At 38.1% G+C, this 24,599-nt stretch overlaps 1 protein-coding gene across 2 annotated transcripts in view; it reads right to left on the bottom strand.

Moving 5' to 3' along the window:
* Nucleotides 1–22,851, bottom strand: part of ZC3H14 (zinc finger CCCH-type containing 14) — a 41,407-nt gene extending 18,556 nt beyond the window's left edge. For both annotated transcript variants that reach the window (XM_087725299.1, XM_087725302.1), the window contains exons 1-7: nucleotides 22,700–22,851; nucleotides 15,981–16,023; nucleotides 12,201–12,315; nucleotides 10,683–10,723; nucleotides 10,196–10,391; nucleotides 5,542–5,962; nucleotides 193–353 (exon numbers count right to left, since the gene is read on the bottom strand). In XM_087725299.1, coding sequence (XP_087581425.1) covers nucleotides 193–353; nucleotides 5,542–5,962; nucleotides 10,196–10,391; nucleotides 10,683–10,723; nucleotides 12,201–12,315; nucleotides 15,981–16,023; nucleotides 22,700–22,735 — 1,013 coding nt within the window. In that variant the 5' untranslated portion in view covers nucleotides 22,736–22,851. The remainder of the gene's footprint in view (nucleotides 1–192; nucleotides 354–5,541; nucleotides 5,963–10,195; nucleotides 10,392–10,682; nucleotides 10,724–12,200; nucleotides 12,316–15,980; nucleotides 16,024–22,699) is intronic.
* Nucleotides 22,852–24,599: the final 1,748 nt, after the last annotated feature.

The raw sequence follows: 24,599 nt of genomic DNA, 5'->3' as shown, positions 1-24,599 counted from the left end.
CTATTACCAGCAAATTCCAGTATAGGTGGACACCTGCTTTCTCCTGAACCAGAATATATGAATCCAGATGTGCCCTACAGGATCATACCAGAGGCCTGCCTTGACTTTATTCCTGTCTAAAATAAAGCTACCGGTTATATAAATGGTAGTATAATTAGAAAATATGTATTTTTTTTTAAAAGAGATCACTACCTTCTTTCAGGTTTTGCAGGCACAGAGACACTGCTGGAGATGCCTCCCAGTCGTAGACTGTAGTCATCTTCCTCTTCTTCTTCCTCTCCATCATTACTGAACCGTTTCACTTTGACTACTGAACTTACAACTGGGAGTTTTCTCTTCCTCAAAGTTTCTTCCTGCAGATAATAGGATAATATTTTATTTGATAAATCTGATTTGCCAGTGAACATATTTCCAGGCCAGGGTAACTTCCATGTCCATTATACTTTGAAGATTTATGTAAAAGAATTCCTAATTTTTTAAGAGTCAAACACTTTTTATTTCTTTCCTTTTTTATTTCCTTTCTCCAAACTACTAACGGATCCATAAAGCAGGACAAAATAAATGAACATCACACAATACATTCTGAGAGCAGTTTTAGGGGAGATACATAGTAAACAACATTGTCTATTAAATATGTTTTCATGTGTGCACATGGGTATGTATGTTTGTAGGGAGAGGGAGGGAGGGAGGAGAGGGGGGGGGAGAGAGAGATAGAACAATTATTATACATTTACTTTAGACATAAGGAGCACAAAGTGGCTTAAAAGAACAAAAAATGCCATAAAACCAAACTAATATACTTAAGCAACCTTTTCAAGATGCCAACAGAAGATTCAAGAACAAGAAAAATTCAAAAACCCAATCCAATTTTTTAAATACAGTAGTATAGACAATAGAGGCTTTACTTTCATTGATTGCGGCATGGGAATGGGATGTTAGCTCTCCCCATAAAACTGTTTAGCATGTTCACAGCTGCTCTCCATCAGCTGGCTAACTTTGAGAGATTTCAAAAGTTTCAAAGAAGCTTAAACATTTGCCTTTAACATCTGTAAGCCTGAAAATATTTTTTCACTTTGCGAACTCCAGAATGCAAAAATGGCTTGTTTTTTTGCCCCACTCACCTCCTTGTGAGGATTTTCTGAGGTAAGAGCAGCAATGTGATAGGTAGCCTTGGCTTAGTTTTTGCTTCCTTTTTAAAAAACAGTGGTAATCACCATCAAGAAAGCTATTGTTGGCCCTGACCAGATAACAAAAGTCAGGACAGGACTTTAAATTATAAATATGTGAAGGACAAGGAGCAGAATTTAGAAAATCAAGCTTCTTTATTTTAAGCAAATTGTAAATATAACAATATAAGCAGATTTGGACAGAATAAAGCTGTGTCCAAACCTGCATTTATTTATTTATTTTAAAGAGGAAAAAAAGTCTAGCTTTATTTTGCATAATAAGCAATAGAGTAACAGTAGAGTAAAAATAGTGACAAACTAGATTATATTTTGTGTGGAGGGGATGTTTGGGGCTCAATTTATTAAGTAGTGTTCCCCATCTATAATCTGAGCACACATTTAGCAATTATGGATATTTATTTCTGATGCATCTGAAGGGCAACAATTTTGTTTCAAAGGCTTAGAATCTCCGAGCTGAATAATTCCCTGTAGATCAATTAGTTCAATTCTCTACAGTATACTTTGATCTATCACAACTTATATTTAAAACAATGCCAAATAATTGGCAAGAAGACAAATTATTATCTTTCCATTAACTCTTTATTTTCTGCTGTTTTATCTTTCCAGATTTCAAGGTAATAACTACATTTCATTATAAGACACGGACAGTTATATATACATATATACATACATATACATGCACACCAGGGGTAGGTTCCGGCTGCTGCTACTACCAGTTTGCTCAGGGATGCCCTGCATATACATGCCCAGTATGAAAAATGTTTATGCGCATAAGCAAAAAACAAGATGGTGGTGTGTATGGCGCTGCCAAGAGAACCAGTTTGGGGGCGTGGCAGTCCGAGTTACTACCTACTCGGCCAAACTGGGCCAAACCGGTAGGAACCCACCTCTGATACACGTGTATGTGTGTGTGTGTCTCTATCTATCTATCTATCTATCTATCTATCTATCTATCTATCTATCTAATATATATATATATATATATATATATATATATATATATATATGTGTGTGTGTGTGTGTGTGTGTGTGTGTGTGTGTGTGTGTGTGTGTATATATATATATATATATATATATATATATATATATATATATACATACATACATACATACATACACACACACACACACACACACACACACAGTATATATTATTTATATGTATATATGTATGGGTGTAGGTATATATATATGTATATATGTATATAGCTTACGTATATGTGTATTATGAATGTATATGAGTAGATATATAATTTCTTTTGAGAGCAGGCAACAGAATTTCATTTTTCATGCGTGCCAGTGTGCTCACAGTAAAAAAATGACAAGAAAGGTTATCTTATCTTTTGGCATACAACATTACCTTGCTGGACTTTAAAAATTCAGCACATTTATATCTCCTTTTATCTTGAATGAATTAATGTAAGCGTATATATAATTACTGCATTTTATCTCCATGGCAGAGCAATGCAGTATACTGAGGAGAGTGATAATGTCCAAGATAAGATTGCTCACTATGTTTTGTAGAACAGAATTTGAACAAGAATTTGAATGAGACTCCTTCGTTCAAACTAATTACAATCAATATTGCTTGAAGTCACGTATTGTAAATGTGGTGCTCACATCAAATTTTTTAAAATGCAGATACTCAAAATATCTAAAATGGCAATAAGAGAACATTGAATACATTTGAATTTTATCTAAGGTTACAAAATTCTCAGAAATCTTAGTGGATGATTTATTATCTGTCTGAACAGGTTACAATGGAGAGGAGAAAAGATAAGAATTAGGAAAGACAAGAGCCAGCAAAGGATTGTATGTGTGCTTTTGTGTATGAATAATAAAATGCAGCTTACATAGCAAGCTTTTGGATCCGAACCCCACATAACATGCAGAAAATCTTCCCTCTAGCATATCTCAAATATTTACATGTATATATTAACAAACCAAAAGGCTAGAAATTTTCTTTTCTAAAGAAAGCTAATTAGTAGAATTCTCAAATTCAACATCAGTGTCTCTATTCAGTGTGAAATATATGTCAGTTATCTTAAAAAGCTCTATCGAGATCCTAATCATTTGTCCATTATACATGCACACCAGGGGTGGGTTCCGGCTGCTGCTACTGTCAGTTTGCTCAGGGACGCGCTGCGTGTGCATGCCCAGTAAGGAAAAAAATGCTTATGCGCATGCGCATAAGCAAAAAACAAGATGGTGGTATGTATGGCGCTGCCAAGAGAACTGGTTTGGGGGCGTGGCAGTCCAAGTTACTACCTACTCGGCCGAATTGGGCCAAACCGGTAGGAACCCACCTCTGATAAACATGTGTATGTATACGTGTGTGTGTGTGTGTGTATACACACACACACACACACAAACACATTACCCTCCTTCATAAAATCTCTGAAGGACCCCACACACTTAAAAAAATATTTTAAAAGATTAGCAAAACCTCACAGGATTTTAAGTGAGAAAAATAAAAAGAACCACTTTCACATGATTTGGTCATTAAATTTTGTGGGGAGGGGACTTCTACTATGGAGTATTTACAGTCCCATCATGGACTATCCAAATGGGAACATCTGAGAATATGACACTATTATATGCTAGATGACTTTTGTAAAAGGCCCAGAAGGCTTACAATCTAAATTTGATAGAGGAAGAAACATTAGAAAGGGAGAGGCAAGGGGATCAAGAGATGAATATCGTTTATTAATTTTTAGATTTGTTTCTCAGTGTTTCAACCTGATGTACAAAGATGAAAATATATGACAGAAAAATAAGGCAAAGTACAGACTGTAAATCACAACAATCAGCAATCAGAAAATACACAGTAGACAGCAGTAAACATAAGTATCAACTAGGAGACCCTAATTAAAAATATCCATGAAATGAAGCAAACTGAGATTGAAGCTTCAAACCCAAAACTGATACACCTTCCTCATACTAATTCCACAGTTTAACAATTGCATCTCTGTGAATGGAAATGCCTTAGAAATTAAATAGAGATTGCACAGATAAAGAAATAAATATACAATATAAAATATGTAGATAAATTCAGTTTTATACATAGAGGAATAGCCTCTAAGAAAAGTCAGGCCCATACTATTTAAGCTAAAACCTTGAACTGAAGCTGGAATAGATCAATAACCAATGAAATTTGTGGACTGCCAACACTAAATTGCCAACTATATCTGTTTCTTGAGATGGTGATGCATGCTTTAGTTATTTCCAAATTTGAATCACCGTAATAGTTTTGACACTTCAACTAGCTCATAATGATGGGACTGGTCACAGGAGTTAAATTGCAGTTCTACTCACTTTTGGTCTGTTTCTGAGGCTATGAGAAAGCCTTTTATTATTAGCCATTTGTTATTATTAAAGCCATCAGGAGAAACTCTTTTCCTACCACTATTACCACACATCTTCTGAGATTGTAAGAAAAGGCCTTCTTGGGGGCATCCTGAACCCTTGCCATCTGAGATTAAGCTAGCATCCCCCTTTCTTCTCCCTTCCAAGCTATCTGATTTAGGATCAGAATTATTTAGACAATTACTGAGAAACTTCTGGAACTGTCAGATGAATGTGGCTTGAAGAAAGACTGGTTTCCGGAATTCTCTGGAATATTTTTCACATACCTGGCTGGCAATGTTCAGTAGCTCATTTTCCATTCAAAGAGGAATGGTAGCTATGCCTATTTTTATATGTATGATACTTCCCATCTAAAGCATCAATATGATGTGCAAGATTCTATTTTATCCTCACAACAACCCTGTGAGGTAGGCTGAGAAACAGTGATTCATAAGGCTTCTTGGCTATGTGGACAACTGAACCACTGATGGGGAATAGTGGAATACAGCAGTACACAAAAATAGTAAAAAAATATAAAGAACTCAAGTCAGATGTCCCAACAAGAGTCTAAAATTCTAAATATATATCTCACACTGGCTAAGAATTGTCCACTCTTGACTGACTGTACTCCATGGTCTTATAGGAGAATATTATCAAGGAAAGCATTTCCTAATGGCAGAATGAATGAAACCATTTGATTTAATATTAATCAGCAGAATATGTCATGCTGGAGTTGTAAAAGTATTGGTCCCAACCAAGCCAATGGCCAGAAGAATAAAATTACAACATCTATTTGCCCTTTTAGACTAAAAACACATACCCACAGACACTTTTCACCTCTAATCCATAAAGCAACTAGAGCCTAGATGCCACAAAGTTTACATGCCAGTCATGAGATATTTTTGACCAACATCGCTATGTTTAGAACAGGAGACCTCAGGTATCCATGGAGATCTCTGTTTGTTGAGTACATGTTAAATACTGGCATAGCTTGGACTCACATACTTACCTCACTGCTAATTTTATCAGCGTTCCCTTTTGAAGGGGGCTGGTAACTCTCGGCCAAGCTGTCAAATGCATCTGGATCACAAAGTTGGATGGTTTCCTGTGACCTATCACCCTGTACATTAAGCTGCTTGCCAGTCTGCAGGTTGGTTGACTGTGGCAACCTCTGCAAGTGAACACTGCCTTCAGCATTTCGACTCGCGGGTGGACGGTAGATTTCAACCGTTGGGCGTGAAGAGCCATAGGTTACTGTAACCAGAGGCTTCTTCCGAGGTAACCGATTCTCCTGTATAAAATTCAGATCTTCATCAATGAGATCATCTGGCTCAGGCTTAATGTCAATCACAGCTTCCAAGGAGGATAGCTCCCGTAAAGGTTTTACAGTTGACATTAACAGGGATGGTGACCCATCATGACTGGGCTGCCTGTGGAGAAAGGGGGTGATTAACTTTGTCTGCCATCTTTTAAGAAACAGCTTTGCAATAAGGTTAATGAGAAAGGCAGTAGCACAATATGCACGAATATAATTTACAAATTCTGTACATCATTTGTTCATCTTATCTATTGATATGGAGTAAAAGGGCAACAATCTAAACTACAAATAGCAGTTACCGTGTTTCCCTGAAAATAAGACAGGGTCTTATTTTCTTTTTACCCACAGAATATGGCTTGGGCATTATGGGAAGGGGTATTGTTTTGGGGTTGCCGGCAGCTGGCCCACAACCATAGAGCATACACCCAGAGCGGCCACTGCTGGAAGACTCGGTTTGGAAGCTGCTGAAAAAGCCATGCTGGGATGGTGGTGGCGGCGGAGGTACTCTGGCTCTGCAGCATCGTGAGGCTGGGAGGTGCGTGAGCAAGAGCAGAATAGCCACTCACGCAACCCTCCTTTCCAGCCATGCAGAGCGCCATTCACTGGCATTTCGAAGGCGCCAAGCCACAGGAGCCGGGCGGCGATGAAAAGGCGCTCACACGGCTTGGCGACACCCCTAGGTCAGTGAATGGTGCTATGCCCAGCTAGAAAGGGGTTTTGCCAGGTGGCTGCTCGTGAGCGTGGTCGCTTCATGGCTGTTGTGTTGCGGTGCTGCAACAGCACAACACAACCGTTTGTCCCTGAGGCTGTGCCCGGTTCTTTGCGAGTCTGCTCGCAAGAGAGCAGCCACCCGGCAACCCCCCTCTTCAGCTGGGCATAGCGCTGCTCACCAACCTAGAGGTATCCTGAAGGCGCCAAGCAACGCAATCACCTTTGCCTCCCGCCCCCCGGTTCCTGTGGCTTGCTACCTTCAGGATACCGCTAGATTAGCGAGTGGCGCTTTGGCTGGCTGGAGGTGGGGGATTGTCCAGGGGGCTTATTTGCGGGGGAGGGCTTATATTTTTGCCTACCAGAAAAGTTTGGCATGGCCTTATTATCAGGACATGTCATATTTTTGGGGAAACACGGTATTTGACTTGACATTAGGGGGATTCTCCATTTTTCAATTATTTCCAACTGCTCTCATAACTATGATATTTGCAGAGGCAGGTTCCACTGAGCTTAATTTACTCTAAGTATGCAGTGACTAACAGTTATTACTGATGCTTCCTTGGAACTTGCCAGGCCAAATATATTCTTATGTCTCTTTTAATTGAAAAAAAAGATAAAATCAAAAACTAAATAAGTAGCAGAGTTAAAAAAATAAAATAAGCTGCATTGAGAAGCTGAGGGGAAAACAAGGCAAATAAAAAACAAATTTCACACTTGGGGAGTATACATACATATGAACATAAATATACATGTAATTTTAAGGAGAAATACAAGAAAGACAGCTGTCCTACTATTTTCTATCCATAACAACATTTCTAAAGATGAAAATAAACATTGAGATCTATTCATAGCATTCCTAATAAATGCTGCACAGAAATGCTAAGAATATTTAATCTTCACAGTAGGATTTTCAAAATATTCAATTGAATTTTCAAACAGATTATTTATATCATTTAATGAAACACACCTATTGATTTCTGATATCTGGAAAATCAACATTTTGTTGCATAAATGTATGTGCTTTAGAACATATGGATCAGTGGTGGATTCCGGCCGGTATGGCCCAGTACGGCTGTATCGGTAGAGGCCGGAAGCAGTTGACACCGTACTGGTACGGTGGCTCATTTGGCCCACCCACCCACCTGCGTTCTATACCTGTTTTTACAGTAACCAGCCAATTGCACACGCATGCACAGCGTGCGGCACCTGCGTGACCTCCGACAAACAGCTGGGTGTTGCAGGGGCGGTGAAGTGCACATGCGTGCGCAGAGCACATGCACGAACAGGATGCCCAGCCCCACGAGCAGTGTACCAGTAGCAATGGGGAGAGGAACCCATCACTGATATGGATAATAAATCAGTAACAGAATTCATTGTGAAAAATACTGACTGATTTTCTCAATTTATTCCAAAATTTTCTATTAGAAAATGATGCCTGGTTAAGCATATTAAGCATAAAATTTAGGCGAATTAATATCAATTCCAGCATAATCTAGAAATTCTACTATATAGCATAATTTTAGCAGCACAGACTGGAACACATGAATTATCTTTGTAGTGAAGTTTGATAACCTTGTAAAAGAACTTTAAAGAAATTCTGACACAGTCAATACATTCAAATGCTACCAATTTTTTTTAGAGCTTTCAAGATAACAATCTACGCTTAACCTACAAAGCTGTATAATGCTGATTAGATTTCCTGGCTTTACGTGAAGTACTGTATCAATGTGAAAGACAGATGATCCTGAATTTAAGGTAATTTCACTCTGCCCAAAAGCGGCATAGAAATAAATACTGGTAGTCATTGTTTAGTGATGACAACTGGTATTGGCAACTCGGTTATTAAGTGAAGCATAAAAATCATGTGACCATCTTTGTGCTTATGAATTTACACGGAATGTAAATTCTGTGTAATGGCAAACACATGACTGAGAGACATGCTTCAGCCATCCTGTATACAGGCATTGATCACAAAGCTATTTTTTATCACAGTCATGTGAACAATAACTGTCTGAGGCAGTCACTAAATGACTATAATGATCAAGTTCTTCTCTTTGTTACATTAAGGTTTTCAGCTGAAATCCATTCCCAAATGAAGGTGTTTATGTGAAGTATTTACAAATACATACCGTATTTTTCGGAGTATAAGACGCACCAAGGTTTTGAAGAGGCAAATTAAAAAAAAAAGTTTTTCACTCTGCAAACCTCCCCAAAACGGCCTGTTTTTTGTGAATAGCCCTTAGGCGGCTTGTAGAGTGTTCCTGAGGGGTGGGGGCAAAAATGAGTAAAAAATGGCCCATTTTTCATGAAAACGGGTCCATTTTGTGTCAAAAAAAGGACATTAGGAAGCTTATAGAGTGCTCCTGGGGACTGGGGGGACAAAAATGAGCAAAAAATGGGCCGTGTTTTGCTCATTTCTGCCCTCCACAGCCCTCAGGAGCTCTCTGAAAGCCTCCTACAAGCTATGCACGGCCATTTTGGTGAAGGGGGCAAGATTTCAGGAGGCAAAAAATGCTGTAATAGCAATAGCAATAGCAGTTAGACTTATATACCACTTTATAGGGCTTTCAGCCCTCTCTAAGCGGTTTACAGAGTCAGCATATGGCCCCCACAATCTAGGTCCTCATTTTACCCACCTCGAAAGGATGGAAGGCTGAGTCAACCCTTAGCTGGTGAGATTTGAACTGCTGAACTGCTGATCTAGCAGTCAGCTGAAGTGGCTTGCAGTACTGCACTCTACCCACTGCGCCACCTCGGCTCTATGTATTCAGTGTATAAGACACACAGAGATTTTCAGCCTCTTTTTTGAGGGAAAAGGGTGCGTTTTATACTCCAAAAAATACGGTAGATACATATGTGTGTGTGTGTGCACGTGTGTGTGCACGTGTGTGTGTGTGTGTGTGTGTGTGTGTGTGTGTGAAGAAATCCAGGCTTAAAGACAAGTGTACATTGAGTTGCAACACCTTACATCAGGGGTTTCAAACTTGCATTGTCACAGTGGCGTCACGTCTTTTTCTCTTCACTAAACCAGTTGGTGGGCAGGGCCAGCACGTGATGCATCCGGGCCGCAAGTTTGACACCCCTGCCTTATATTATTTGATAAATCCTTCCATCAGTACTTTATCATAGGCCAACATCCCCTTACACAGATGTGCATCTCAATTTAAGCTAAACAGCCAAACATGGTTTATGGATTACTCATATGCTGTTAAGTCCCATGTTTCCTCTCTTGCACCTCAGGCCTTTTTTGATTCTGTCTTATTTCTATTCTCAAAGAAAGCCATCTGACTGCTTCCAAAATTGTAAATCTAATTTCAAAGTATGTTTGCAATCCTAAAGCATATACAAGTTATTGTATGCATGAATCATTGTTTTCTGGATTGGTTGCAATGGAAAATAATATTTGTCACTAAATAAGAACAGAGAGGAAAATACACAAGGGGAAAAAACACAAACACAAAGCTTTAGTTATCTAGGGCATTATACTTGAGGGAATCTAAGTAACAGTAGCTATTCTTAAGACTACTCAATTATTTTATGATGTAGCTGAGATCTCAACCACAAATGTTGTGATGAACAATACTATTCATCTGCAATGTATCACTAGCTCCTATTATCTCAGTGAGAATCTTACCGAAGAGCAGCAGCTCTCTGTTCCTGAGAACTAGTAGAAACTCGGAAGTCGATTCTTTCAGGTCGAGAACTTGAGACTGTAAGAGGCTGTAGGATTTCTTCTCCAGTCCTCTCCTCACTCCCACCTGATGCACTTTTGCCAGAAGAGAGACTGCTCTCAAAAATGTTAGATTCAGAAGATTTTAGGTTTGTGGGCTCTAGGAAAAGAAGTAAAAGTTGTTTCACCTCAAAATTAAGGGTGGTATTTATACAGAACTGCAAATTGGCTTCTACTGTGGATTCAATAAAAATATACATCCTCTTATTCATACAAAAAACAATTTTTCAAATTCACATAACTTTTTATTGCTTTTTGCCTAAACCATTGTAATCTTGTCTAAATAAATTTATGAATACTTTTTAAGGAATGCCAAACATTTATAAGAAAGTATGTGCACACATTCCTTTCTCAAGAGTTATCTCAAAGATTCCCTGTAGCCTTTACTTACCTGTAGTTACAGACCGAAGCTTATCTAAGACACCATGAAGCCTGAAAAATAAGAAAATATTTTAATACATTTTAAATTATAACAAATCAACTCAAGATCCCAAAGTTACATGCAGTTGTTGAAGGCCCAGAGAAGCTGTCACCAAACTGTGTTGTCTATTATAAACTGGGAAAAGGAGTCACCATATTATTTGCAATTACAATGCAAGATATTTTACGTTTATTTGAAATCAAACCTAACTTCATTCTGACATTTTTTATCCTAAATCTGCCTATTTTCTAGAATATGGCTCCAAGTGTACTATACGAAGATGAAATATGGTTCCCAGCTGCTCAAAACATTCACACTTCTTGTTTTAAAAAAAATTTCTAAAGGCACTGTAAAAAGTTTTCTAAAGATAATTTATGTTTAAATTAGTACCTAATACTTCAATAATCTTGTGCTGTCCTGTACATCTTAAAACAGTTTTACAGGAAGAAAGTATGGAAGCTTTGATTTTAAACAAAATAATTATACATCCTCTGCCTACCTTGTTAAGATTTATTTTTCTAACCCATGAAAATAAGTAGATTGTTGTCCACTGCATTGCATTCTTTTCAGACTAGTGTGGGAAATAGAAAATATTGGGCTGTTTTTTGCCCTCCGTTCCCGAATTTCCAGTTTGCGTGTTGGGCCATTTTTCACCCTCCCCTGAAGCCTGGGGAGGGCGAAAAATAGCCCAATGCACCTCCCAGAAGTTTGGAAGCTTCAGTGAGGCCTGCGCATATGCTCATTGACAAAAAGGTTAGCCATCACTGACACAGAAATTAACTGAGTCCACTATTAAAAAGATAGCAATAGCAATAGCAGTAGACTTATATACCGCTTCATAGGCCTTTCAGGCCTCTCTAAGCAGTTTACAGAGAGTCAGCATATTGCCCCCAACAATCTGGGTCCTCATTTTACCCACCTCGGAAGGATGGAAGGCTGAGTCAACCCTGAGCCGGTGAGATTTGAACCGCTGACCTACTGATCTAGCAGTAGCCTGCAGTGCTGCATTTAACCACTGCGCCACCTTGGCTCTTGACAAAAAGATAAAAAAAACCTATATTTTCTCTAGTGCAAACTGTATGGTCTCTGGGGGATTATCTTGTTTTTGAAAGTATCATTTTTCTCTTGAGCATGCAAATTATAATATCCCCATTGAGAAAAAATATTTTTTTGATTTATATTTTTGATTTACAGTTTTCAAAGATAACCAGAGAAGAATAAAATATTTCAGTGTAAGAATTCTTAATGTAAAGATTTTCTCTTTCTAGAAAACATTTCATACTCAATACATTTCTATTTTTCAACTCTTTATAGCAGAACAATAGCAAAAAATGACCTACAAAGGAAAAATGCTTTCCCCTCCCTCTCTTCTCCAAAAGGCTTTTCATCTTTAAGGATTATTTTATTTTAATGCTGTAGTGCTGTATTATTTTCATGCCTTATAATAAGCACATATATTGGTACACGGAACACATGGGAAATACATACCATACAGTAAATCTCACAGTGTTATTTCCTAGAAAAAGGGAAAGATCCTCTGTCATCTGTTCTTGGCTCTTCTTATTGGCCACCATGACCATAATATAATCTGGCAGTTCTTCATCTGATTTAAAGAACAGAGAATAAATCTAAAAATTAAATGTTAAAGCAGCAACTATAGAGTTTTATCTACTTAATTTACCAATAGGTTAATCAAACTATTTTCCCATCTTCATTCTAAGTCTATGAATGTGATGCACAGAGACCATGAAGAAAAACAATGGTGGATTGAAGACAACTCCATAACAGCAGAGCTGATGGCCATGGTGACAAAAGGAACTGATGAATTGATCATTTCCTTGAAACTCCTGTCCTGATCAAGAAGGCTAGGATTACCCACAGACTCCAGTTCTTACAGCTCAGAGAGTCCGGGTAAAATCACCCTGCCTAAGCTGCAGTTCGGCACTTTCAAATGGACACTGGATTCGTCTACTTTCTCTCAACTACCTTAGGAGTTGCTTGTTAATGATTTTCTGGTTGTTAAGAACCTTCTGAAGGGAAAGTTTCATTACACTGGGAGAATTTCCTTCTACCTGGTATTTTATTGGATAAAAACATTTTCATGCAAGTTTAAAGTTTAAAAAGAAAAAACTTAACTTTTAAAAAACATCAAAGGGAGGATTAGAAGGTTGAGTTTTGGAAAGGTTCTAGATGGACTTCAAAGAATATTTCCTATGCTCATGGACCATTTTAAATTTTGTAAAAGAATATCTGGGTACTGTGAAATAAATGGTAAGAAATCTTCCTGTAGGAAAGTTGTGCTGATTGGAAAATAAACATATGATAAGAGGGGAATTTGAAAGTTGACTAGAGGGAACCAGAAAGAATTAAATATTACAATTAAAGAGAGTCATTAATACAATGGAGAAATATTATTCAACTATAGAAATTAGGGATACCTGAAAACAATGTACAGTTTCTCAGAAATTATCTACAAGTTTGTCTGGAAAAAAAATAGGTATAAGAGGCAGCTAAGTTTTGTGAATATCAAAAATCAAAAAAATGCTGATGGGCCAATTGTCCACAATGTATTCTTTGTAAATATAATTCAATATAATTCATCTAAATTTTATATATTATTACTTGGTTGATACTAGTACTTTTAGATACTGTTACTTTGATGTAATTTTAGATGCAATCATATTTAATATAATTTTAGTGTTTACATTATAATTTAATTTAGTCTGTATTCTGATCCTCAATTATAGATGTTAGCTGGGTTGTTTTATAAATGTATTTTAATTCTGTCTTAAACTTTATTTTGTTTAGCATCTCTATTGGTCTCTGACTGCAATAAACTGAATTGAATTGGATATGAGTGGATATATAAGAACTAATTTTACTGTATAAAACCAAGACTAATGTTAATTTGAGTGTGAATTTGAAAATGCCATAGTATAAGAGTGATATGGAAAAAGATGCCACAATGGATTTAAATTTGAAACCTACTGACGTCTAAAGGGGACATATAAATAATAAATCAGAAGAATGATTTGAAAAGTTTCTTATTTTGGATTTATGAAAGGGATGATTGAACTACTGAAGCTGTTCCTGAAAGCAGACAAAGAGAAAATGATAAGAAATTAACTTTGATGGGATTAAAAAGCAAGCTATATAAAAGTAAACTGTAGAAATATAAAGTGAATTTATTTGACCAGGGTTAAAATGTATATGTTGTGGTTCCTGCTAGCTATTCATTGAACTTCTTTTTGATTAGGACTGAATGACGAGGTATTAAATATCTGTTTATAGAGGAAGAATTAATTCTTTTGCTTTATTTCTAGAGAAAGTGCTAAATACAAATAACAAAATGGATTTATTTGATCAAGATCAAAACTTATTTGTTATTAATTTTTGGCAACTTTTAATAAACTTTGGCTGATTAGGACTAAACAATGAGGTTTTTTATAATTGGCTTATTGGTAAGATATGAGATATGGGAAGAACAAGTATCTTTTTTATTGAAATAGAGGATTAGAGTTACTGAAACTGTTTAAACTTATCTGGAGGAATAGGAGAGTCAGCTTTTATATACCGTTTTTCCCCGAAAATACAACCTGTCCTGAAACTAACGCCTTGCCACATTTTTCACGGGGGCAAAAATATCAGCCCATCCCCCAAAATAAGTCCCCTGGACAACCACCCCCCTGGGCCAGGCACAGCACTGTTCACCGACCTAGCAGTATCCCAAAGGGGCCAAACCGCGGGAGCCGGGGGGAAAGGCGCTCACATTGTTTGGTGCCTTCGGGTTACCGCTAGGTTGGGGAGTGGCATTCTGACTGGCCGGAGGGGGGAGTTGTCAGGCGGCTGCTCCCTTGCGTACTGGCTCCCGAAGAGCCCGGGCACAGCCTCAGGGGCGAAGCAGCCATGAGACCACGCTCATGAGCAGCAGCCAGGCAAAAACCCCTCTCCAGCCGGGCAGAACACCATTCACTGACCTAGGGGGTATCCCTAAGGCGCCAAGGCACATGGCGCTCTGCCTGCTGCCGCGACTTGGCACATTCGGGATACCCCCTAGGTCAATGCATGGAGCTCTGCCCGACTGGAGAGGGGGTTTGCGTGAGCGCCTGTTCTGTCCCGCCACGCTCCGAGCATAACTTCTTCTCCAGCTTCCAAACTCCAAAACTCGGCTGCCGAGTCTTCCAGCAGCAGCCGCTCTAGGAGTGCGCTCTATGGTTGTGGGCTGGCTGCTGGAAGTTTCTCTGTCCGGAAGACTCTCTGTCCGGAAGACTCTCTGTCCGGCAGCCGACCCACAACCATAGAGCACACTCCTAGAGCAGCCGCTGCTGGAAGACTCAGCAGCCAGGTTTTGGCATTTGGAAGCCGGAGAAGAAGTAATGCTCGGAGCGCGGTGGGGGCATAACAGGCACTCGTGCAACCCCCCTATCCAGCCGGGCAGAGCTCCATGCATCGACCATGGGGGTATCCCGAATGTGCCAAGCTGCAGCAGCTGAGGAGCAGGCAGAGCGCCACATGCCTCACTGACTTAGGGATACCCCCTAGGTCAGGGAATGGTGCTCTGCCCAGCTGGAGAGGGGGTTTGCCGGGCAGTTGTTCATGAGCATGGTCACCTCATGGCTGCTTTGCCTTGAGGCTGTACCCGGCTCTTTGGGAACCAGTTCGCAAGGGAGCAGCTGCCCGGCAACCTCAAAACAATAAGGCCTCCCTCTATAATAAGCCCAAGGCCATATTTCATGGGGCAAAAGAAAACAACACCCTGTCTTATTTTTGGGGAAACATGGTATCCTTTATTTTCTTTTTCCTATCTGCACTTTTTTCTTTTCTTTTTTATATTTTTATTAGTTCGTATTAGTATTTTAACTTTGTATTGTAAATTTTAACAATTATTATTAAAAAATTGCTCTTCAAATAACAATTGGACCCTTTTTTTTCAAGATGAATCTGTCTACCAAACAAGACCATTATCTGAAGCCTTTCTCAAGTGTCACCTTTTTAATGGTATTCCAACTTTGGAATTCTTCCCAATTTTTGTTTTCCTACGCTTTTAAAACTGCTAATGTTAGCATCTCAGTGCCTAACACTCCCTTTTGCAAATAATGTTGCTAATGTAGTTTACATTTTTTTTTCTATTTTTATAATTATTTCCTAGCTGTCTTAGAAAACAGATTTATGGAAGATGAAAATACAAATCGGGCAAATAACTAAACAGCCTACATATCAATACAATATTTTGTATATTTTTACAGTTAAAATTACTATCAAACTTACCAACATAAGCTCCTAGTTCCTGTAGCTTTCCCTTTATAGCACTCTATATGTACAGGACAAAAAAAAGGGGGGGGGACAAAAGAATTCTTACTTTCAAACCATCAATTTTCTGACATTGTTTCAAACATCTCAAAAACGAAATGTTATTTTTCCCCCAAGCAATCACATGAATAGCAAAACATTTTTAAAAACTTTATAAAGTATCATATTAATACATGTGATAGGGCTATACATGTTCCAAAAAAAATTTCGGACGTGCTCTAGTCTAGGCCTTGCATCTTTTTGCTATTTATTAAAGTATACCAAGTTTTCTTTGGACTTCAGTGCAAAAGTTGCAGTTGTTTTAGAGTTGGATTAACTTTAATGAGTAAACTCCTTAAATCATACAATTTTTTTCACACACTGAAGCCTGAAAAGAAGTTGCTTTAATGAAGAGCAACCATGCACTATGCTCATGTGAAGTCTTAAAGCACTTCTTCTCATTTGTTTTTATAAAAATGCAAAACCCCAATTGTATGACAGTTATAGAGAACAGGTTCCTCACTTGAAAAACTCATATAAAATTCAGCGCAAGGAAAACTAATAGAAGATGACAAGGCAGGGCAAGAATTCATAGGTGGTTTTTTTAATGATGTGTTTAAGGCGGAGATATACCATCAAAGCTGTAGCATTTAAATTAAATGTTTTCCTTTTTGGCTCAAAGATGATCTAATGAACATACTGACCTAGTTTACACATTACATTATGATATAATGCAGTCTGCTAGGATTTGGCTTAACATGATGCATAAATTAAGCTCCTATAATGATCTAAACTATAATAAATTATAAAAGCAGAGTAAGGTAATAATAAACAGCTTTAATGGAGTCCTATGTTCATAGACTGCTATATTGCATATGATAATCAGATTATTTTATAAACTGACACAATATTTTGGAGATATAGTATATTTCAGTGGAGTATCCTTAAGGTTAGGAAAAATTTAGGAAATGTGTCAAGATTAAAACCAATTATAAAATAGTCAAATTATATAATAATTAGGCTTTAATAAATCAATATATGAACTTTTTTTAGCGTATGGCATGTATTACCCAGAAATCACTGAAGTGGCTGGCTGTATGAACTATAGGAAATACACTGGATGCATAGAAATGAGGCGAGAAGGAAAAATTAAAAACAGAATTGATTCTCACTTGCCAAAGGAGATAATACATCACTTGTTATCTATATGTTAAAGGTTCTGCAAATGAGATATAGCTTATGATATAAGCAGCTGATGGCCAAGTCCCAGAGTAAACAGACCAATACCAAGGGAGACTACAAAACTTCTGAGTTTTGAAGAGCTCCAACAGCCAAGTGAGAACCTCCTTGATTAGTGTTTATATATAATTATCAGCAACGAACATAATAAATATCCTAGATAAAACTCAATGACTAAATGCAGGTATAGATCTCATCCTTGGATTGCTCAATATCTCTCGCATTCTGTAGTGTAGAACTTTTTATTTTGGATTATATAGATGGGTGAAGTTAAATATAATTTTGCCTTAACTTTGTGCCTAACAATTCTATATGCAATATTCAGAACCTGTGCATAACTTATCCACAGTGGATCGTGATATGTAGGCATCCCCAACCACCCTCCCTAGAATTTGCATTTGCAACCCTTGAAATATGTTGAGTTCACACTGCTGAATTTCGGGGCAGTGGTGGTGGTAATGGAAATGAAAGGCCTCTTATAAGGCAGAAGATTCTCAGACCCATCCCTAAATCTAAAATTGAGCACACATATAAAAAAGCACAACTTTCCAGCTCTTCCCCTTCAAATGATATCATCACATCTTCAGAAAGCCTTCTGGGGAATGTCAGCAAGTTAGAAAATTAAGTTATGACTTTCAACCCAGGGGGATAAACAAGGGAAATTGCTTATTCCTGTATTGAGACACAGAATAATTAGATTTAGCATTATGTTTTCAAACTCAGACCATAGTTTAAACTAAGATGGAGCATCCTAGTGACAACTGCACATCTTTCCTTTTTATTTAACTTCTTTGCACCATCCATCACTGAAGCCCCAACTGAGGTGATGGTGGTAAATAGGAAAGGTGCTAATCTATAGTTATTTCCTGTTGTCTTCAATTACAGAGCCAAAAGCAACTACTAAAATCAAGGTTACTAAGGGCAATATTATGTGCCCTTCTAGAAATTCTGAATATTTTATACAGCTGTCTTTGTCCAATGGGAGTAACCAGCAAGTAAATATGCAGACAAATGCATTGTTATTGTTACCCATTCTGTAGGTCTTGCCTAGAATCTTTGGTCATGTAGAAGACAACCCAAAATGTGCTTTATGTAGACATAAATCTGCAATACTAAAAGCACATAACCTATATAATCCACATATTTGGGCCATATTTCAAGGAGAAATAAAACGTCCATTTAATTAAATATATTTTAACTGTTCTGAAAACACAACTACAGCATAGGATTATATGATTTAAAAATGAGAAGTGGGTCGTGCTCCTTGCACACCTTACATAAAAGTAAATCTCAACTGACTGCACATAGGCTTTTTTTCAAGTAATCCGAGTCAAGTGGACTTAGATGGTGGGTATTGAAATTGAATAAATAAATCATGCAAAGAATCTCACTGACATATTTTTCCTGACAAAAATTTCCATCCCTAAAACAGGATACATACCTACTTAAATTAAATGTTTGAGAAATTACCCACAGTTATGCTTTCAGATACTACAGCACAGTAGTAAGTACAGTCCTTGACTTCCAATTATTCATTTAGTGACTGTTTAAAGTTACAGCAGCACCAAAAAAAGTGACACTTATGACCACTGCAGCATCCCCATTATCACATTATCAAAATTTAGGTACTTGCCAATCGGCATGTATTTATGGCAGTTGTGCTGTCCCAGGGTTGTGTGATCACCATTTGCAATAGCAAAATCAATGAAAGCCAGATCCACTTAAGAACCACATGATTCATTTAACAACTGTGGCAATAAAGGTCATAAAATGGGGCGCAAATCACTTAGTACCTTTCTTGTTTAGCAACAGAAATGTTGGGCTCAATTATGGTAGTAAGACGAGACTACCTGTGTTCTGATTTCTATGCTATTCACTATATTAACAATGGACTTCAGGCCACCACTCTCTGAAAGAGCGGAGAGCGATTTCACTGCCTCAAAGCAGCCGGTGAGCTTGCAAACATTTTGTGCAAAAACTAGAAGTTTCTGGGGGCCATGATCTTGCACGGCAGAGAAGTTGGAGAGGAGACAGCTCACTAGATCTTCACAAGGTTAAGTGACCAGGAGTGGCAGGATGGGGTGGGGGGAAGCAATTGTGGGGAGCATGAGGTATCTCAGTGGATCGGGGGAAGCCTTGGGTGGTCTTCAGCTGGTGGCCTGTTCCATTACTAGCCCCCCACAATGGTCTTCCCCACCCTGAGACACCTCATGTGCACTTAATGACCTGCACATTAGTGAATGCGGGATCAAAAGCAGGGAGTTTTCATGTTTATTTTACATGATTCACTCCAACAAATACTCAAATTAGGAATATAATTGGCAGGCTCCATTACATTCATAACTCAAGGGTTACCTGTAACTTTGTAGGAATTAAATTGAACAAAAGGAGCAAGATTTTAAGGCACATTTGTTTGAGCATAAAATAAACAAAGAAAACCTTTGCCATTTCTTACCAAGTAAACTTAGTTTCACTACATGAACTATTTTGTTTTTAACAATAAAGCTAATCAAAGGATCCCTGCTTCCAGGTTACTATAGTAACTATGCCAAGAGGATTTCTGTACCACTAAGAATTGCATAGAAGACAACATTATGCTAGGTAATTCGAGAAAATGAAATAGAGCTTTTCTTGTCACAACAGCATTATGACATAAATTCTGGCATGTGACAAAATCAAAAGTTTTATTTTGACTAGAAATATATGCCTTCACTATTTTTTCTACATAGCTACATTTATATCAACAAGTATTTTACAAATCAGTACTTAATATGGGTGGATTTTCAATTTGCAATTTTTAAAAAAAATAAAGAGCAGATTTTATACATTTATTTTTATAGACATTGGTTATCCATTCAAATTTTTTATAATTGTATTTTGATCCAAAATTAAAATACAAAATAATTTAAAAACCTATAAACATTTAAAGCTATTCACAAACTTTTACAAGTACTGAGAAGCAAAAGCAGGTGAGCATAGTTGATTGTGCAGTGACCAATATACTCTATATCCTTCCCTCTTTTTCTAACTTCCTGTCAAGCACAAGAGCTAAAGATCTGCACTTTCATTTGCTTGAACACACAGCCATTTCACTTTACAGTAGAATGAAGAACTAGATTCACATTCAAGTACATATGAGTACAGCTCCTCTTCAGACTTCCTTGCACAATCCATGGAAGTTTAAAAAGGAAAAGCTTGTGCAGTACAGAACAGAACATGTATCCCAAACCATTGTGCCTTTATATTTGAAAGAATTTGTGAAATGGGCTTCATTTTGACATCAAATAAGAGTTTTTCTGGAATAATATATGAAGAAAATTCCAAATTATTTAGGAAGAAATAGATTCTTGATTAAGATGGTTGATGGAGCACTTTCCTAAGCTGAAGTCAGTCTTGTTGAGCAACACAAGATTTAACAAATTTAAAAACTGTCCTAAATCAGACCACTAGTCCATCTGATCAAACATTCTGTTCTCACAATAAATTGCCAATCATGCCTTGAAAAAGCCAACAAGCAATATAATACTCACTGCTTGTGCTCCCCAGCCAATGATACTGTCAGGCATATTGCTTCTGATACAGTGATGGGTTCCAGATCCCGTTCCAACCGGTACAGTTGGAATGGGCCTGGCAGCATCCACATGGACGCGCGCAGCGCACCCATGCATTTTATCGCCTCTGCGACATTCCAGCTGCTCAGCGGAGCATCACGCAGGCACTGTATGTGCTGTGTGCGGAAGCGCCGAAGACTTAAAAGACCAGTAAGGAGCTCGGGCAGGCAGCTGGGCCCTCCGGAGTATAGTCCCAGAATGGTATCCGGTGCTCCGTGCAGGCTCCGGTACGCCCGTATGGGGCGTACCGCCTGCAACTCACCACTGTTCTGATATTAAAAGTACATAACCACAATCATACTAATGGGCACTGACTAGCTTTATCTCTCCTCAATGAATTTGACCATAGTATTCTCTTTCAAAACACTCCAAATTTATAGATAACACTGTTTCTTGTGGTGATTATCTTTTTATTTTCTATTACATACTAAGTTAAGCAATACTTTCATACATTGTTTTTCATAATATTTACTAAAGAACTGTTCATTAGTCAAAGCTGTGAATGATGATACAGGGTAATTATGAAAAAACTGTCCTTGATTACTTTCCTTACACTATAAATAGTGTATCTCTTCTTTTTAGTAATATATTATGAAAAAGAATTAAAAAAATATAATTTAGTACACAAAAATAACCTGGACAGGATCCATACAACCATAAATTTACTAAGCATATCAATAAAAAGGAAGCAGTGTCCTGAAAAGTTTTATAACCAGAACAATTCCAGAAATTGGAATTTTTAACACATTAAAAATCTGTTTTTTGCCTTTTGCTGAAAAAAAGTCTAGTATATCTTATCTTTAAAACTAATTCTTTAAGTGAGCCCAAATATTTTTCTTTCTTTCTAGTGCAGTTGTTCCATATCTTTCATTACCTGGAGCACCTCTTCTGCAGTTTTTTTCCCCAATTTGAGGACAGGCAATTTGGATCAAAACTGTATCTATTATGACAACAACATTCAAGCCCACATACTTTAAGATTGTGCTGCATGTTACTTACTTTAGTTCCTTCACTTTGAGTGAACTGACAAGTCAAAAATGCTGTCTTCTTAGACAGATGCACATTGATTTATTAGATTGTAGTGGTAGATATACCACTTTTCATTCCGGAGAATGACATGATACACAGTGCTTCCTCCTCACAACCATTCTATGAGTTGTGTTAAAATAAAAAAGACTGACTGACCCCAACTTACTCGCAGGAATAACCGGGGATTTGGGCAGGGAGACAGAATAGATACGTGTATTAAGAAAGACATTGACTACATATAAACGGAGATTATAGAATTAAAATTGATGAACGTGCATCAACGTGAATCGATAACCACAGCTTTAAGATAACGGCAGATTCCTACTATTTTAATTTTTGTGTACAAAACTGTATTTTAATCGACCTTGTAGCAGCACACAGCTTGTGGCGCCCATCAATTTTTAGGGATGAAGCGAGGGGGTGGCGACGCTTAAACCACGGAGAATGTCAATGGAGATTCTCAGTCATCCCGGTTATGGTTATCCCAAAGGTGTTTTTTCAAGAGGCAACCGGACTTTCTGGTCCAGCTGCCTCTTCAAAAAGCACCTTTGGATTAAACCTTGGAGGCAACCCCCGAAAAGAAACCCACGCGCACCAACCGTTTCGGACAAAGCAACTTTCGGCCCTGCCATTGGTTGGGGGGGGAGAATGAAGGGGGGGGAGTCCAGGCCCACGCGGAAAAAGAAATGTGGGGGAGGGGTAAACGCTTCACCCCGCTCCAAATTTCCTTCGCCCGCTTTCCCTTTGTGGGGGGAAGGGGTCCGCTGCCTTGCAGCCCTCATCACCGTATGCTGCCACGCCGAGGTTCGCGTTTCTCACCCGAATCTTCCGGCTAATCTCGGTGCCGATTTCCATGGCCACCGACACGGCCAAAGGCTTCCAGTCCCTACTCTTCCCGCAACCAGTTAGGCCCGACCCCAATCCAGCTACAAGCTGGAACACACAGACACAGAGAGGAGAGGCAGAAAAAGAGTCGGGACAAAACCCAAACAGGCCTCCGCCGACAGCGCCTCCTTTTGCTAGTGAGACGGTAGTGGCGGTAGTGAGGAAATAAAGCTCCTCCTTGCGGGCCTCACTGGACTCTTAGCCAAAGCGGAGCGTCCACTTTGAGGAAGCAGGCGGCGGAGGCGACGCTGCTACTAGCGGGTCCTTCACAAGAAGTTTTTCTGAAGCTGATGCTTTTCTCTGGGGGAGGCAGCCGTCTTGTGGGTTAATTGTGCAACCTGTCCAAGTCTCCTGGTGAATTAAAAGCACAATTGTCAGCCAAGCAGCTATTCACCTTGAGTGGGTTGTTATGGCAACATTCGCCACAAAGGGTGTGTCAGGGAAGTTAGATCGAAGCCCATTTGCCAAAGGAAAAGAAGAGAGACGAATATTTTACATTGAGGGCCATTGTAAATACCATTTTTAATAACATGCAATTTGTCCAGGTTTGAGAACTATATTTCTTCTTACATTTTTTGTACATGTCATTCCATAATGTTCTGTAGGAGCACTTGAAAGAAATTTTTAACTCACTTTGAGGGTGTGTCTTTTTCACTTGATATTTATAAACGTTTACTGTGTTTTCAATGTATTTGATGCTAATTTTAAAATAAGCAAAAAATCCTGTGGCAACTTAAAAATTCTATTCATTATGGAGTATTTTAAAAATGTATTACAGGTAGTCCTTGATTTATCACAATTGGGACCAGCAAGGTGGGTGTTAATCAATCCAGTTTTACAATCTTTTTGCCACGATTGTTAAGTGAATCACTGCAGTTCTTAAGTGAATCATTTGGTCATTAAATGAATTCAACTTCCCCCATTGACTTTGCTTATCAGAAGCCAACAGGAAAGGTTGCAAATGGTGGTCACATGACCTTAACATAAATAGATGCCAGTTGCCAAATGCCCAAATGATATGACTGCAAGGATGTTCCAGTGGTTGTAAATAACTTTTTTAAGTGCCACTATAACTTCGAAAGGTCGCTAAATGAATCTATTTATGAACTTGTAGTTGTTCTGGTGACAACACAGGTTTTCTTACAATAGGGCTGTATTAAAATGTGTTTGTACCTCTGCTATCTATGATGAATGGACAACAGTTACAAATAATTTCCTTTTTTTGATTAATTTTATTGTGATCTAAGGTGGTATTTCTTTTTGATTGGTTATATCACTGAAAAGGATGCAGTGTAGATGAAAGGCCCGAACAATTAGTACATTTGGTGAAGGGAAAATCAAAACAAGAGCAGTCTATAAAGACATTGTTTTCTGTTATACCTATTAAGGCCAAATCAGAAATTATCACTGAACAAAGGAGTCATACAGAAGTTTTAAGTAGTGGAGTAATGATTCTGACTTTTTATCAGGAATGATTATAGATTATACTACTCAGATTCTTAGTTATGCAAACAATGGGTTGAAATTTAAACTAAAAGATATTTTCAAAGATATAAAAGGTTACAAAGCACTGAAATACTTAGAACTATTCTAAGGAAGGAACAATGCAGAAAGAGCGAAAGATCCATTCTGAGTATAATAATCTTGTAACAATGATACAGATCATAAAGAAATGTTGACTTCTAGAAGTGTCCCCGTCAGTATTTTCAAGACATTTTCATACTCTGCACATAATTATTGATATAAAAAGACTTTTTTCCTAATGTGACTACATTTGTGTTTCTTCATATTTCTCTGCAAGTATCTGCAAGAGGATAGCTAGATATCTTTACAT

Source organism: Thamnophis sirtalis, unplaced genomic scaffold, assembly GCF_051295495.1.
Source record: "Thamnophis sirtalis isolate CommonGarterSnake01/CBP01778 unplaced genomic scaffold, rThaSir2_p1.2 scaffold_1, whole genome shotgun sequence".
NCBI classification, from domain to species: domain Eukaryota; kingdom Metazoa; phylum Chordata; class Lepidosauria; order Squamata; family Natricidae; genus Thamnophis; species Thamnophis sirtalis.
Note: the sequence above shows the minus strand (reverse complement) of the source record. Positions and strands in the feature narration are given on the sequence as shown.